Raw genomic sequence first — 17,182 nt, 5'->3', positions numbered from 1 at the left:
TATATATTGTCTCTAGGGACCCATAATGAATCCCTCTCTGGATTCCTATTTGGAACTTCGACATTCATTTCGAATGCTCTCAAATCTCTATGTTTTCTTCTAGAAAACTTGAAATTCATAACGAATGTCCTCTACCAAGATCTTCTTGGTCTCTAAAGTACAAGTTCTCACTTAACTCTATATTAAAATCATAAAAGTTGAATACGACATACCTCTGTTTGGAAACATCAATTTGGGATGTTACTATATATATCATAGTTGGAAAACTCGCCAAGTACTCGGCGAGTTTTTCACCAGTTAACTCGCCGATTTAAAAACTCGGCAGACTGGTAAAAACTCGCCGAATACTTGGCGAGTAATCGCGAAAAACTCGGCGAGTTTTTCAAAAAAACTTGCAATTTACTAGTGAGATTTTCGCCCGCGGCTTGTGACGGATTAAAGCGGCAGTGAATGTGTTTTTTTCTCATTTTTTCTTGTATTTGGATTGTTTAGAGCCTTGAGGAGTGAAGAGAAGAAGGTTTGGAGGCATTCTTGGCTGATTGCAAGTGATTCAAGGCGGATTTGAGTGGATTGTAGAGGATTCTAACTGATTTTAGAAGATAAATTTCTTTCCAGGTATGTTCATCTTATCATAGTTTGAAAACTTTTTATAGTTTTATAACAAATGTTCTTTTGTTTTTGTTGTTGTTAACTTGTTTGTAAATGTTTTCAAATCATTTAAAATCATTTTGAATCATTTTGATTTGAAACCCTAGCTTCTAAGGATATGGTTGAAGTTTGTTGTTTGCTAAGGATATGGTTGAAGTTTGCAGTTTGAAACTTTGAATCATTTGAAACCCTAGCTTCTAAGTTCTAACTTTGTTTATTCATTTTTCTATATATTTATGTGTAGGGCAGCGGTCAACCATTAAAAAAATGACAAACCTGCAAGAAGAGTGGCCACAAACACCATGCCCATCTGGATATATAGGCACTCGGCCTAAAAATGCAAGAGATAAGGCATGGCGGTATGCCTATGAAGCTCCAAATCCAAATGATATTGGGAAGGTGATATGCATTCCCTGCGAGAGAATTATTTCTGGAGGCATAAACCGCCTCAAATACGACCTTGCAGGCATAAAGAAACATGACTCAAATCCTTGTCTCAAGGTAACTGATGAAGAAAAAAGATTCATCCATGCCCTACATGCAGCTGCTGAAGAGAAAAAATTGAATAGGGAGAGGGCAAAATTAGCTATGAGGGCAGCCATAGCTGAATCAGAAGGAGCTCCTTTTGATATGCAAGAGGAAGAAGAAGCACTTGAGAACATACCAGGATCTCTTCGTGGCCCACGGATCCACAAACAAAATTTCTCATTTACCGGTTCCACTTCTTCTACATCTCCTACTTCTTCATCATCACCATCCGGATCCCCATCAGGGATAGGTGGTTATTTTGTGCCCAGGAACACACCTGGAGCACAACCATCATTAGAGGGCACTACATGGTTTAAGGAGGTGCATGAGCAAACTGATATTGCAGCAGCTGATTTTTGGTTTTTCAACAATATCTCAATGAATGCCACTGATATTCCCTATTGGGTCAATATGGTGAATGCAATGACAATATCAGGCAAAGGGTACAAGCCGCCTAATCGCAAGGATATGAGTGGAAGGTTAGTATTTTACTATTTAGTAATTGTAAATAATTGTGATTCACTTTAGTTCATTGTTATATTTTAAATCTTAATTGTTATAACTTATTTCCTAATTTTTTACTAACACTTACACTTTATTTAATATTACACCTAAATTTTGTAGGTTGTTTGACAAAGCGGTTGGTAGGGCAACATTGTTGATAGAAGACCAAAAGAAAGAGTGGAAGAAGTATGGCTGCACCATTTTATCTGATGGGTGGACAGATGGAAGAAGTAGAACCATTATTAACTTCTTGATTGCTTGCAAAGATGATGTGGTGTTTTGGAAATCTGTCGATGCCTCCAACAAAGTGAAAAATAACCATTGGCTTTAATGTTGGAGAATGTTGTCATGGAGGTGGGAATAGAGAAGTGGTGCAAATAATCACAGATAATGCAGCAGCATATGTGGCAGCAGGTAGATTTAATTTTTTATATTTGAATCAATATGAATCATGAATGTAATGCTATGGATAATGGTATTATTCAATTTAGATTTGATGTAATTTGTAAATACTAAATACGGAAAGTTTGTTATTGATTATTGATTTTTTGCTAATCTTTTAGGTAGAATCCTCCAAGAGAGGCATCCCACACTTTTTTGGTTACCTTGTGCAGTACACGTCCTTGACCTTCTTTTGGAGGACATAGGAAAACTTGATTGGGTGAGTCCAATTGTGGAAGATGCTAGGCGAGTCATGAAATATATCTATAATCACCCATGGGTTCTTAGTTTGATGAGAAAAGCCACTAAAGGCAAAGATTTGATGAGACCTGTTATGACAAGGTTTGCAACGGTCTTCTTGATGTTGCAAAGTATTCTTGACCACATATTGGCTTTGAAGCAAATTTTTGTGTGTGCTGATTGGGTTGCTTCACCCTACTCAAAGAAGCCCGAAGGAGAGGCTGTGGCATGAATAGTGTTTGATGATAGCTTTTTTGCAAAGGCTAAGGAGATTGTGGAGGTAACTTCATTATATTTTTAGTGTATTCAAGTTTCATTATCAATTCATAACTTACTATGTTATTAACTAATTTGTATTGTTCAAATTTCAAATGTAGATGTCTCTGTCCCTGGTTCTAGTCTTGCGCACATGTGATGGGCAGCAATCCCCAATGGGAGGTCTTTATGAGGCCATGGATAGGGCGAAAGAGGCTGTTAGAAGTTACAATCACGGGGATAGTCTCAAATTTGACCCTATTTGGGAAATAATTGATAGGAGGTGGAACAATATGCTCCACCAACCTATTCATGCAGCAGGCTACTTCCTCAATCCCAAATTCAGGTACTATGATAATTGATTGTCCTTGAAGTTGGAATTTTAATAAGTCTTTATTTTACTTTACTTTTTAAGGTTGTGTAGTAAGACTTGATATCATTTTCTATTTGTTTTAGGGCTGATGATTCCTACTCAGATCCTAATGGAGAGGTCATGGAAGGTCTCTCTAAATGCATTGAGAGAATGATATCAAGTGAAGAGGAGAGAGACCTTATTGTGACCGAACAACAAATCTATGTGGAATCAAGGGGTCCTTTGTTCTCTTCTATGCTAGCAAAGAGAGCAAGATCTACTCAAGCACCAGGTAAAGTGTCAAACTTTAAAAATTTTGCTAATTGATAAGTTGTGCTTCTGATTTTTTTTTTATTGCTTTATAACTTTTTTAATTTTGTTTTGCAGATGCTTGGTGGGCAAGTTGGGGTGGAAATACTCCCAATTTAAGGAAATTTGCTCTCAGAGTCCTATCCCAACCTTGTAGCTCATCCCATTGTGAGCGCAATTGGAGCTTACTTGACTCCATCCATACAAAGAAAAGAAACAGATTGACTCAAAAATGGCTTAATGACCTTATTCATGTGCACTATAATCTTAAGTTGCGCATAAAAAAGGCACAGCTCTTAGAACTACCTAGTCCGCTTGATCTAGATCAGATAGATCCTTATTCTGATTGGACAACACATGAGCCAAGTCCATTGTTTACACCAGATGAGATCGCTGATTTGGAGAGGCGGGCCATGGAGGGGGAGGCTAACACTGATTTTCAGTTCACTATGGATGACATTGAGGATGAGGACGAGGATGATGATGATTCAGGCGAGGATCAAGCATTACCATTAGGAGGAGATGCATCCTCTTCTAGGACGCCGAGCCAGTCAGTAGGGATGTCGAGCGAGGGGGCACAGCCACAAAGTTCACAGTCACGCAGCTCATGCCCTATCCCAGTGCGGGGCACTTCTTCTAGGACTAGACCCCCTCGCTTTCCTGCTAGTGCAAGTGGAAAGAGGAAGATGTGATTGACATTGTCAAATTGTATTGATGTATTTAGACTTTTAGTATTTACTTCTAGTTTGACAAATTGAAACTATTTAGTAATTTACTATTTTGCTTCCTACCATGAGCATTCTGCATGAGAATGCAATTTTGTACGCATTATACATTTATATATCTCTAAACTTTCTTTCTTTCTTTTGTATTGTCTTTAATTAACTTATTAGATGCATCTTCTCATTAAATTTTGCAAAATAAATGTATTTTTAATTAAATTTCAGCGGTTTTTTAGGTTCCCGAGTTTTTTTTAAAAATCGCCAAGTTTTTCCCGATTAAACTTTTGGGGGGCTTGGCGAGTTTTTGCATTTGGCGAGTTTTCCAACTATAGTATATATGTATTTTAACTACTCTGACAACCAATTGGAGCGATCTTGATTTAGATGACTAGTGCCCTCTATAATATTAGATCAAATGCTTTCTTTATTTCTGATTACTCGTGTTTGTGAGGTAATATTATATCTTTCTTTACTATTCCACCTTTGCTTGTGACGTGTTTGCAAATTATGATGATTTGGAATATATTGTGTTCCCTCTATAATATGAACTGTAAGTCTTCTTAGTTGATGGAGTCACTAGTTAGATGTGACACTTTCCTCCTGATGCCTACGTAGAATGGGCTTTGTTTCTTTGGCTTTCTTGGATGTTATCTTTTTATTTGACACGCTTTTATATGAAATGCCTTTCATGTCTAAGTGACTTCATTCTTTGCCCGATAATGGCTATGATAAAGGATGTGCCCTATTATTGAATCCTCCAATAAAGGTAACTCGACTTCTGCATTTCTCATTCCCATCATTCGGTGCTTCCTAGTATGGTGCACTTAGCTTTTGTGGAGGAAATGGTATTTTCTTCCGTGATCTCACTCCTTATAATAATTGTCTTCAATTTCCAACGATATTACTTGTAGGGTGCGATCTTGTTTATAATTTTGCAATGGTGTTTCTTTTTTCAAATGATGCTTTTTTTTGTTCGATGGGCCCTCTATTCCGTACCAAACAAGGGAGTTATATGCTTTCCAAATGCCTTATTGAAAGGTTGTGACCTTGGGGTCTCTTATTAACGTGCCAACATTGGAGTGTGTTGGTTCATAGCTATTAAGCATGGTTAAGGTATGTTGATGTTATTAAGTTAGGGTTAAACTTATATTTATCAATCTTATTAATTAGATTATACTTTTATTTAATTATTCAAAATAGATTAGTATGTATTTAGTACATTCTTATTTGATGTCTTATATATATATAAGGATTTATTATTAGTAACCAAGATGTAATCTTACTACCTTATATTGGTTTGGTAATAGATTCTATCATATCATAAAATATCAATTGTTTAATTATTTAATTTGATTATTATATTCTTTTATTTAATTACTTATTACATATCAGGGTAATTACAATCCTGTTGGTTCCCAAAACCGCAGATTGGAAATCCAAGAGCTTGCCATTTCTCTGATAGGATTCCGCAATCAGTTCTGGCCAACAAACGAGAATCGCCTTGATTCCCTTGCACTTCAGGCTCCGCTACACCTAGGCGGGTAGACCTTCTCCTCAAACCTGATCACTTGGTACAGAGCTTTTCTAAAGAGAATTTAAACTTCTGGAGTTCTTCGACTAGCAAGTCCTCGAACTCAAAAATGAAAACTAGATGCTAAATAATGGTTAAATGTTTTGTGTAATTGAATAATAATTAATTTGATACTTGTAGGAAGGAAGTTATAGATTTTCTGACTTTACTAATAAAGAGACCAATGCCTCTGCTCATCCGGGCAATAGAGTCAACTTCAGTGAATTTTTACGTAAACTTTATAAAGTTCTTAAGCACTTATACTGCCAACAATTAAATAATCAAGATGCAACAGATCAAATATTTATGCAATCTTAAATTAGTTTAGATTGAATTTTAACTCCTTGGGTAAAAGGAGACAAACTAGACATAGATGCAGAAACAATTAAATATTTCACACTATCTATGATGATCAAATTCAAAATGCTAAATGACTATGTCCACTTATCCAATATTTTTATTGTATACAGATTCCAAAAAATAATTACAAAAGACGATTTGCCTACAGTTTAAATCTCCATGCCTTTAATAATAAACAAAGAACATTTTGTTTTATTATTAAAATAAAATAATAGAATTTATATTACAAAGTCATAATGAGCCCCTTATTCCTCCATACAATAAATAAATATAAAATACTTCTTCAAAGTGTATGAATGTTTGAATATTGATGTCTTGTTGTTTTCAATATACCCCAATTTATACATTAATAAAAGGGTGGATGTAACTTTCGAATGAAAAGTCACTTCTTTCCCAAAACTAAATTGCACCCTTTAAAGTTTATTTCTTAGGGCAAAATAATAATTATTAATGCTTTTATCGGCATCACTTTCTAATTCTTTGCGATAAGAGTTCCTATTGCTTCAAACCTGCCTCGCGGGTTTCTCAGACTTCTCTGCACATTTCTTACAGCACATTGAGTTTGTTAATCCTTTTACTTTTTGGGCTCCATTCTCTCGCGCAAACATGTTACAGTTGGCATTACTATATGTATGGTATTTAGACAGTTCTTCCATTCACTAGTGATGTATCTAGTGAGGCTTATTTCTAGTGTGTTCTATATTGCTTCAACGTCTTCGGGCATCTACTTGGAATATGCTTTGTGTGAATCTCCGGTAAACACCAACAACCATTCTGAGATTGATTGTTCGAAAATCCAGTGGACAAGAGATCGGCAGAATTTATCATCATGTGGTATGTAGTATTATGTGGGTGCTGTCTGAATGTTTGCTTGCTTGAGTCCAAGGATTGTCATTAAAGCTGAGACATATAGTTGCATAAGTACTGCCATTAAGCATAGTTTCACAAACAACTACATAATAAGCATAACTTCAATGAACTTCAAGAACTAATTCTTTCACTGGGCATGAATTAGACTGAATGTCCTTATCAAACACCTGAGATATTACAAAAATATTCTTTTACTCTAACAAAATCTCAATCGTTGAATTGGATTCATATGTGTCCCTTCATGCTAATAGTCCATTCACGAGGAGTGCCTACAGTATGATGACATGCTTCAGTTTAGTAGAGGGATCCTTTAAATCTTTACATGACTTTTGATGAAAGTGATGAATTTTGAGATATACTAAACAACTTTTTAACATCATTGGCTTGCAGATTTGAGTTTTTTTGTTGATTTACTTCAGAATTCCTGTTGCTTGGATGGTATCGTCTTTATAAATTTGGAAATCCCTCTTTTGTACTCATCTGACTCCGTCATCATACTGTGAATTCTTGGAAAAGGCTTGATTGCTTTGAAGACATGCAGAACTCCTCATTATATGTGATTTCTGTCTCAAGTTTTGACCATTCCATATATCCCAGCATTAAAAAATGGAGTCCTTAATTCTGAAAATTTGGGCTCCATCAAGTCCTACCCTCTTGAAATTGCTTGTCCTCAAGCAATTACTATTTTCATTTGAATGACATAATCATAATTAATCCATGGCTCTTGTTTGAGTTCCAAGTCTGAATTAAGTGATATAATTGATAGTTTGAGGATGGAACTAAGTGCACTTATAATGAGTTGGAAATTTAAATGGAGCATCATTTCTAACATGGAAAATATACCTTGGGTGAGGGTTATCATCCTCCAACTTCATTTCATGTTAATTCTATCTCGACCATTTCATTTGGATTCAATAAGTATTCATAACTTGGTAATATTAATAAATATTGCTAATGGTATAATTGTTAGTTATACAACTGCATATCACATTTTCAATTATAAATTCTTATATTATATTTCATTTCTTTCTTATCGTTCTATCAATACTTCAATGCTCTTGTATCTACATTTAACAAGCATAATCTTCTCAACCAACATTGTGTAATAATTGTAAAATAAATGTAACTGATTGAATCTTGATGTAATGTTTTATACTATGGAGTTAGTCACTCCAACCTTGTATAGGTCCTTTAATTATCATTTCCATTGTGATTATATAATATGAAGATTTATTTATTATTTATTTGATTATTATTTAATCTTTATTGTTTTATTTTTTTAATTTTCTTCTAAAATGGAGGACATGACAGTCCACCCCTCCCTAGTATTGCTTGTCCTCAAGCAATGTTATTTTCTTCTTATTGTTTACTAATTGAATTTTGTGTTTACATTTGGGACAAGTCCTTCTCTAGGTTTCATTGAGATTGGTCTTGGATGGTGGTGTCCTTTTATATTCTATCAAATAAAAATTTGATGATAGCATGTCTCTAATTTATTTTATTTATTTTTTGTACTCATTCAAAACAAAGTTGAATTGCATATTTTTAGATTCATTCTTATTGATTAGGTCCATTTTTTACCCTGCAAAATGGCAAGATCATGCTCTAATACCACTGTAATGTCCCCTCTTCTAGTTTAAGGAAAGGAATGCTAGAACGTGCAAGTAATTTTTAGTATGACATACAAAATGTATATTGAAATCAAAAACATGTTAGAAATGATGATCTAATTAAATATTATTCTAAATGCTACCCCTTACTAAACTCCCCTAATCCTTTGAAAAGGACTCTTCTTAAATCACCTTACCCTCTAATGAGAATGACTTCTCGATTAGGCAATCATCATGTGAAGAGAACCTTTCCTACGACCTCTTAGGATTTCTAATTGTTCTCTTTACAACACTACTTGGTAGAGATCCCACCTCTAACCAAGTCTCTTATCTCTAACATATGCATATGATTGACCACTACAAAATATATATATATATATATATATATATATATATATATATATACATATATATATATATATATATATACATATATATATATATATATATATATACATATATATATATATATATTGTCTGTAGGGACCCATAATAAATCCCTCTTTGGATTCCTATTTGGAACCTCAACATTCATTTCAAATGCTCTCAAGATTCATAACTGATGTCCTCTACCAAGATCTTCTTGGTCTCTAAAGTACAAGTTGTCACTTAACTCTAGAGTAACATCATAAAACTTGAATATGACATAACTTTGTTTGGAAATATCAATCTAAGATGTTATTGTATATATGTATTTTAAATACTCTAACAACTGATTGGAGCGATCTTTATTTAGATAACTTGTGCCTTTGTAATATTAGATCAAATGCTGTCTCTGTTTCTGATTACACATGTCTGTGAGGTAATATTATATCGTTCTTTACATTCTACCTTTGATTGTGACATGTTTGCAAATTATGATGATCGGGAATATATTGTGTTCCCTCTATAATATGAATTGTAAGACTTCTTAGTTGATGGAGTCACTGGTTAGATGTGATGCCTTCCTCCTGGTGCCTATACAAAATAGCCTTTGTTTCTTTGTCTTTCTTTGATGTTATCTTTTTGTTTGATGTGGCCTTATATGGAATGTTTTTCATGTCTAAACGACTTCATTCTCTTCCTGATAACTGCTATGATAAAGGACGTGTCCTATTATTAGATTCTCTAATAAAGGTAACCCGACTTCTGCATTTCTCTTTCCCGTCATTTGGTGCTTCCTAGTATGTCATGTTAACGTTTGTGGAGGAAATGGTATTTGCTTTCGCGATCTCACTTGTTAAAATAATTGTCATCAATTTCCAGCGATGTTTCCTATAGGGTGCAATTTTTTTATTTTATTTTGTAGTGGTGTTTCTTTTTTCAAATGATGCTTTTTTTTTGTTCGATGGGCCCTCAATTCCATACTGAACAAGGGAGTTATATACTGCCCAAATGCCTTAAATAGACCATGAATTTTTTATGGTAAGTATCATTGAGGATACTTTATTTATGGACATTTTTTTGAGTACTTGGTGAATATCATGTGACTTGATATTCTGAGACCATTATTCCTGATACCATGAGATGATATCTAAAATTTTTCTTCTGATCAAAGATATTCTTAATCATGCCAACTTGATATTACATTGATGTAATATCTAACCATGTGTTTATCCTCCCTGGCTAAGAGGGAGTGTTGATATATCTTTAGTTGAGTTGGATTGATCTAGGAACGATCCCTTTATAGTCATTGGTTAATTATTACTGCATCTGATTAATCATCAATTAGACATATCTAATTATATCTAATTATATATATACATACATATATATATATATATATATATATATATATAGTTGATGATATTGTCTAATGGCAATTAACTTATAGTAACCAATATTGATGAACATAGAGACATGTCACTTCATGAGTGATGTAAGAACAAGTCTTGCTCTTTAACTCTACCTTCTTCTAGGGTGTTTACTAGGTCACTTCTCTAGCCTATTAGGGTTCTTCACTAACCCTAACTCAAGAGGATCCTATTCCCAATCCTCCACCTCTTCAACTTGTCCACACCAATGATGAAATCCACTCAACCCCTAACATGCTTCATGGATGTCTTCTTGCTGCACCCACATCAAGTGATCAAATATGACCAAAACCAATCAACAATGGAAAGTTTGTTTCTAGGGCATTGGATCCATTCCAATGTTCAACAACTTTAAATGCAAAGAAATCCCTATCGATTTCAAGAAATTGCTCTTAACTAGGCATAATAGGGTTACAAGGAATTAGGCCTCAAAACACACCTTTTGGCTAATAACTCCTTTAATGAGATGGCAAACAAGCATCAATTCTAGATACCCTTTGGAAGACCATTCAGATTTATCAAGTCTCACTTCCCAAACCTGTTCATATAGTGGGTTGCTAGAGTTAAGCCAAAAAACAATGGTTTTTGCACAATGCTATCAGCCATCACAAGGGTTTGGTCAAACACATAACAAAACTTAACACCATGGATTCTCCTTTGGCATGAGGCTTCTTTACACTCATGAACACCTCTCCACATGTCAGATTGAAGCATTGCATGCATGCAATCCACCAAACTGCTCTTGCAACCTCTGTGATCCCTAACCATGTTGCTCTGGCTTGCCTAGGGCATCATTGTAAAAATATCAAGGTTGCTTTCTAGGGCCCAAGATCTTGCACAATTATTGTGCAGGGAGTCATCTCACAAATCCCAAGGAACTATACAAATACCATGGCGGGAACGTGAGTTATGACCCCATGATCACCAACTGCCTAGTTCAGACCAGCAATAGTGCCAAAACCAAAAGAATTTACAAAATGCTACGAAATGAAACTAAACAACCTATCTAACCACATACGGAATGAAGAAATTAATACTACTAACTCATGCACATGCTACCATGCAGAGTTTAATCCATTTATTTTCAAATGTGAGCCAAAATGCTACAACTGTGGTAAAATTGTTGAGTAATCTAGCTTGCTCATTAATCAAACTTACTTCCAGTGTTCACCAACCCTTGTCATAGGTCAAGGGAGACCTTATATGTCCAAACCACCATATCCCAACTGCTTGAGGTAGTTATTCAACCCCTTTCTAGAAAATGCACTCACAGCAACAAAAGTTGTCATGCAACTTGACAACATTTTGCATGGTTGGACCAAACTTGGTCAAAACCTCATGAAACTTCCCCAAGTGCTTAAATATGAATCTTAGGACAAGAAACCACTATGCCTATTAGCATGCCAAATATAGATAACATAGTCACAAGAATCCCTTCTTTCACACAAAACTAATAAACAATGTTGGAGATGTCCTAGGTGTGTCACTTCTAGGAAAGATATACCATACCCAAACCCCAAGTTGACAACCTCAAACCCTCATGCCAATTGGAAGCTCTAAAGCTAAAGAAGACCAAATCAAAACACCATTAAACATCCAATGTGATTCATGAATAAAACCACCATAATCATCCAAATTTGGTCTCTTACTAGCATGGAAGATGTTGCCTACAAGGTATTTCTCCCTTATAAACCCACAAGAAGAACATGTTCAACTAGGAAAGTACAATATCAAAATATGAGATCTAACATAAAGAAATGACCTCCCAAATATTCTCGTCATAAAGTAAATTATTAATCAAATCTTTCTTAATGGGCCAATTGATTTAGTATATCTCAGACCCTTTTTTTGTTTCTGTAAGTGTAGCCATTGGCTATCTTTGCACACACTCGGAAAGGTTTTCCCTAACGGGTATTTAAGCATAGCTTATAGGTAGTTGTTGGTATGCAATTTGGATTATTTCTTTGTACTATGAATTCCCGTTGGGATTCTCTATTGTTCGCAATTTCGAAAGTGAAAGATCTTCCCTATTTGGCTTTTTGGTTTTGGTTGGATTCATCCCTTACCCTATTTTGTTGTTGTATTACTTTGCTCGGATCTGACAATTCCGCATACTATCTTTGTTTGCAAATACTTATATTTGTATCAATCTGTGCTTTAGTTTACAATATTTGAACTAACGTTGTTTGGTGTCTTTGGCGAACGCAATCACTTGTACTAATAACTTTGAGCACGACTCGAATCATTGGTGAAGCAACCCGCAATACCTTCCATCCCTCATGGCACTATAGCATCCATACACACTCATACCATACATCAACCTATGACCCAGATAGATACCGTACGACCTTGATCAGCCTATTGTCCATACTGTACGACCAAGGCCCAAATATCATACGGCCTGTCCCTCCTTTGATATACGGCCAATTGCATCTACCATACAACCACCCATCAAATACCATTGTACGGCCTCTTGAGCCTACCATACAGCCATCATATTATCTCCCTGCACACATAGTACAGCTCCCAGCACTAACTGTACACCATCATTGACCGTACACCCTCCTTCCTGCTCATCGTACGATTACTTATGTGTCATATGCTTGCTAGTCACACTATATGGCAGCCTATCTTATCGTGGGGCTTCTCATTAGACCGTATGACCATTTCTACTGGCTCACTTAATCATCATTTTTGTAAATACTTGAGCAGGAACATTATAGTGGTATCAAAGCTAACCATCTTGCTAGCCTGTGGATAGTGAATGAGAATTTATAGCTAGAAGAGAAGAAGATCCCATTTGGTTGATAGAATGGTGGCGAAACAAGAACCCATGACTACTAAACTCTTGGTGCTACTAAGAGAACTTGCGAGGAATTCGGCATAAATCAATGATACTCAGCGACTCATGGAAAAACTCTCAAGAAATTGGCAGACAACAAATATCAGGTGAACAAAATGGTCACAATGCAGACTTGGTGTTGGGTAAGGCAAACCCTCATCTAGCATGCTCTCGACCTTCCATGTTGTCTTTCCCCCCACAAACGGAGGCACGATATGGAGGGGAGTAGACAACCTTTGAGGAAGTTGAAGAACAGTTTAGAGAAGACTGGAAGAATGCAAATTTTGAGGAAGATATATCCTACAAAGATTACGCAGAATTCAGAATGAGATATTCAAGAGGCGGAAACCAAGGATATTTTAACGATGATTGCAGAAGGAAATTGAGTAAAGAAAATATGTCACCATTTGATAGGTCCGGATCCATATCTGCTCAAGTGTGGGTAATGAAGGTCCATACTTCCAACTTAATCCAATGCCAAAAGAAGAAGCAATCAAATTTGCAGCATTACACTTGGAGGGAGTGGTGCATGAGTGGTGGAATCATGACACCATCACACTGGGGCATGACCAAATAAATACCTGTGCAGAATTCACTGAGAGATTGATAGATTAATTTGATGGTAAATATTGGGAACTTAATTTCAAAAAATTGGCACAACTGAGGCAAACTAGATCGGTTGAGCAATACATTACGAAATTTCAGAAACTCTTTGTTTTGGTCATGAACATTTCCGAAAGAAGACAGATAGTGCTCTTCATTGACGGACTGACAGAACCACTGAAGGGTTGGGTAAAAGGGTTCAATCTTACCACCCTATTAGAGGCCATTAAGAAGGCTCGGAGTATGACATTAGCATCGACGTCATCCTCTCGAGGGTACTCACATTCCAAACCGCCAGTGTTTCCGAGGGACAAAGGTAATAAACTCTACCAAAGAAGCTATCGTTGGACGTAGCTATCAAATAGGAGCTCTGAAGGAAGAAATAATGTTTCAACTGCAAGGGACCATGGGAACCTGGGCACAGATGCCTCAAGAAAGGGAAAATTCACTACATTGAAGTTGTTTCCAATGATGAGGATGAACAGGAAGATCTACCCTCCGAAGAAAACCATCCCCACGAGGACACCAAAATGGTTAATCTAAACCGTATGGAGAGAATTGCAGCATCGGTACGGTGCAAAGGAACTATCGCCTTAGCTGGGAGCCCGAGCTGTACATTGTTTTGTGAACGGGGAACCCTTCAAGGAGAAAGGGTCATGGTGATGCTCGATAGCAGAGCCACTCTAAACTTCATAAACTCATCTTTGGTGAAACGACGAGGTCTATCTACGAAATCGCACACAGTATTCCATGTCAAGGTAGCCAGAGGGACCCTTTTTCTTTGTACAGAACTTGTTCCCCAACTAAGTATTACCATGGCAAACCCCATTGTGATAGAGGATTTATTTATAGTGGACCTAGATGATATGGAGGTTATTTTGGGCATACAGTGGATGGAGACACTTGACGAATATACTCAAAGCTTCAAATGAATGGACTTCACTTTTGTTGTCAATGGAAAGAAGGTTGTTCTCTACAAAATAGCCAGTGAGGGGCTGAAGGAATTTTCAGCACATCAGATGGAGGCAATTTTTAGGCATGATGACGTTGCATGGGTTGTACATTGTTTTGTTTTAGTAGAACCTATAAATGGACAACAGATACCTCACTATGATGATGATCTTCAAAACATCTTGAGTGCTTATAATAAAGTTTTTATAGACATTCAACCTGGCATACCTCCCCATTGTGGGTTTGAACATACTATCGAGTTGCAAGCAAGCACCAAGCCAGTCATAACCACCATCTCAAGAAATTCAAAGATGAGACCGAAAAGACGATTCAAGAACTGCTTGAGAAAGGATGGATTCATCCCATTTCTAGCCCTTTTGCATCATTAGTAGTATTGGTTAGAAGGATGGGACGATGAGTATGTGTGTGGACTACCATGCGTTGAACAAAAAGACGATAAAAAATAGATATCCTATTCCTAGGATCGATGAATTGTTGGATGAATTACATGGTGTGGTTTATTTTTCAAAAATAGATCTCCACTTCAGATACCATCAGATGCGCATGAGGGAAGAAGACGTGTAGAAGACGACTTTCCTTGTCACTATGGGCATTATGAGTTCTTGGTCATGCCCTTTGGATTAACGAATGCACTTGCTATGTTCTAGTCATGCATGAATCACATTTTCAAGAAACAGTTGTGTAAGTACTTACTGGTAGTCTTTGATGATATCCTTATTTATAGCAAGACATGGGAAGAGCACCTGAAGCATCTGAATGAATTCCTAGGGATCATGAAGGCTCAGTCCTTGTTCGCCAAGCGATCGAAGTGCGAATTTGGTATGACAGAAATATTGTACCTAGGGCATGTTGTCTAGAAATATGGAGTACAGGTTCATCAGGAGAAGATTCAAGCAATCCTTGATTTTGCCCCACTCCCCCCCCCTCCCCCCAAAAAAAAAAATTTCTCTCTTGAGTTGCGAGGGTTTTTTGAACTGTGCAATTATTATCGGAGGTTTGTAAAAGGATTCTCTCATCTCAGTGCACCATTAACATATTTGACAAAAAGGGTTCCTTCCAATGGAATGAAAAAATGCAATGCACTTATGATAAGTTGAAAGAAGTAATGAGCACTTATCTAGTTCTCACCTTACCTGACTTCACTTGACCATTCAACCTGGAGTGTGACACATGCGGAGAAGGCATTGGCACGGTATTGATGCAAGATCGACACCCCATAGCCTATGAGAGTTGGAAACTTACACAAGTAGAGCATCTGTATTCCATTTATGACAGAGATGTTGGCTATTGTTCATGCACTAACCAAGTTCCGACAGTATCCGATGGGTGCCAAGTTTGTCATCTGTATTGATCATAATAGCTTAAGATATTTTCTAGAGAAACAAGACTTGAATGAAAGGCAACAAAAATGGGTAAGCAAGATTCAAGCTTTTGATTTTGACATTGAATATGTGAAGAGAAAGAACAATGCGGTTGCAGATGCCTTGTCTAGGAGACTCGCCATCAACTTACTAGTTCAAATTTCAGCTAATTGGAAAGCACATTTGTTGGTGGAATATTCCATGAACACATTTGCCTATGAGCTAATGGATGGCAACACTCAGGATGATCGGTACAAAATGGTTGACGACATCATTTACTATAAGAATCGGATATACTTAGTGCCTGAATCCAAACTGAAGCAGAAAATCTTGAAGGAGGTACATAACTCACCCTTGGCCGGATACCTAGGTTTCATCAAAACTTATAGACAACTCAAGGAGAGGTTTTCATGGAAAGGTCTTAAAGGAGACGTATTTCAGTATCTAAGAGAGTGTGCGGTCTGCCAGCAAAACAAATTCGAACATACTTTACCTACCAGGTTACTACAACCTTTGCCTATACCAAAACAAAAGTGGGAAAGTATCTCAATGGACTTCATTACTGGACTTCCCAAAATGAATGGAAAGGAATGTATCTTCGTGATAGTTGATAGACTGACGAAGTATGCACATTTTTTTGCCATCCCCTCAGATTTTCAGGCTGCACAGATATCCAATCTATTTTTTAGAGAAGTCTTTCATCTACATGGGTTACCCCGAAACATTGTTAGTGATCAGGATAGACGATTTATCAGTATCTTCTAGATAGAACTATTTCGGTTGGTAGGAATGGAATTGTCGCCAAGTACTAGTTACCACCCTTAGATAGACAAACAGACAGAGATTGTGAACAAGTGGCTAGAAGGCTATCTTCAAAACTACATTTCGCCACAACGGGCGTGGGTCAAATGGATGCACCTAGGGGAATATTGCTACAATACCATTTACCACAATTTCATCGAGATGGCACCCTTCAAAGCACTATGCGGGTATGAACCCTTTTCATTCATCCACACAATATTAGGTGACAGTCGTGCACCAAGAGCGAGGGACTAGCTTTAGGAGGGGTAGGACATCCTGAGGTGCTTGAAGGAAAACTTACAAAGGGCCAAGAATCAACAAAAGATGTACACCGATAGACACCGAATTGAGAGAAGTTTCGAAGTGGGAGATTTGATCTATCTCAAACTTCAACCATACAA

At 36.7% G+C, this 17,182-nt stretch overlaps 2 protein-coding genes and 1 long non-coding RNA gene across 4 annotated transcripts in view; 2 read left to right on the top strand and 1 right to left on the bottom strand.

Moving 5' to 3' along the window:
- Positions 1 to 17,182, top strand: part of LOC149556821 (uncharacterized) — a 215,317-nt gene that overhangs the window by 121,170 nt on the left and 76,965 nt on the right. The window lies entirely within an intron of this gene.
- LOC149556822 (hyperosmolality-gated Ca2+ permeable channel 1.5-like) overlaps positions 1 to 17,182 on the bottom strand; it is a 211,098-nt gene that overhangs the window by 121,195 nt on the left and 72,721 nt on the right. The gene's annotated exons all lie outside the window — the stretch shown is intronic.
- LOC149556823 (uncharacterized) lies at positions 2,814 to 5,504 on the top strand. The gene is made up of 4 exons (XM_089785927.1): positions 2,814 to 2,962; positions 3,073 to 3,260; positions 3,356 to 3,414; positions 5,427 to 5,504. Exons 1-4 carry the CDS (start codon positions 2,814 to 2,816, stop codon positions 5,502 to 5,504), a joined length of 474 nt encoding a protein of 157 aa, XP_089642053.1.

Source organism: Cupressus sempervirens, chromosome 5 (assembly GCF_028749045.1).
Source record: "Cupressus sempervirens isolate cs-2001-9-10 chromosome 5, ASM2874904v1, whole genome shotgun sequence".
Taxonomy (NCBI): domain Eukaryota; kingdom Viridiplantae; phylum Streptophyta; class Pinopsida; order Cupressales; family Cupressaceae; genus Cupressus; species Cupressus sempervirens.
The sequence above is the reverse complement of the archived record's forward strand: the minus strand, read 5'-3'. Positions and strand labels throughout refer to the sequence as shown.

Excerpts from the sequence above, each read along its gene's own strand:
- LOC149556823 (XM_089785927.1), top strand. The coding sequence starts at position 2,814 with ATGGATAGGGCGAAAGAGGCTGTTAGAAGTTACAATCACGGGGATAGT. Across the intron at positions 3,261-3,355 it reads AAGATCTACTCAAGCACCAG|ATGCTTGGTGGGCAAGTTGG; the intron begins GTAAAGTGTCAA and ends TTTGTTTTGCAG. Across the intron at positions 3,415-5,426 it reads TAAGGAAATTTGCTCTCAGA|ATTGGAAATCCAAGAGCTTG; the intron begins GTCCTATCCCAA and ends CCAAAACCGCAG.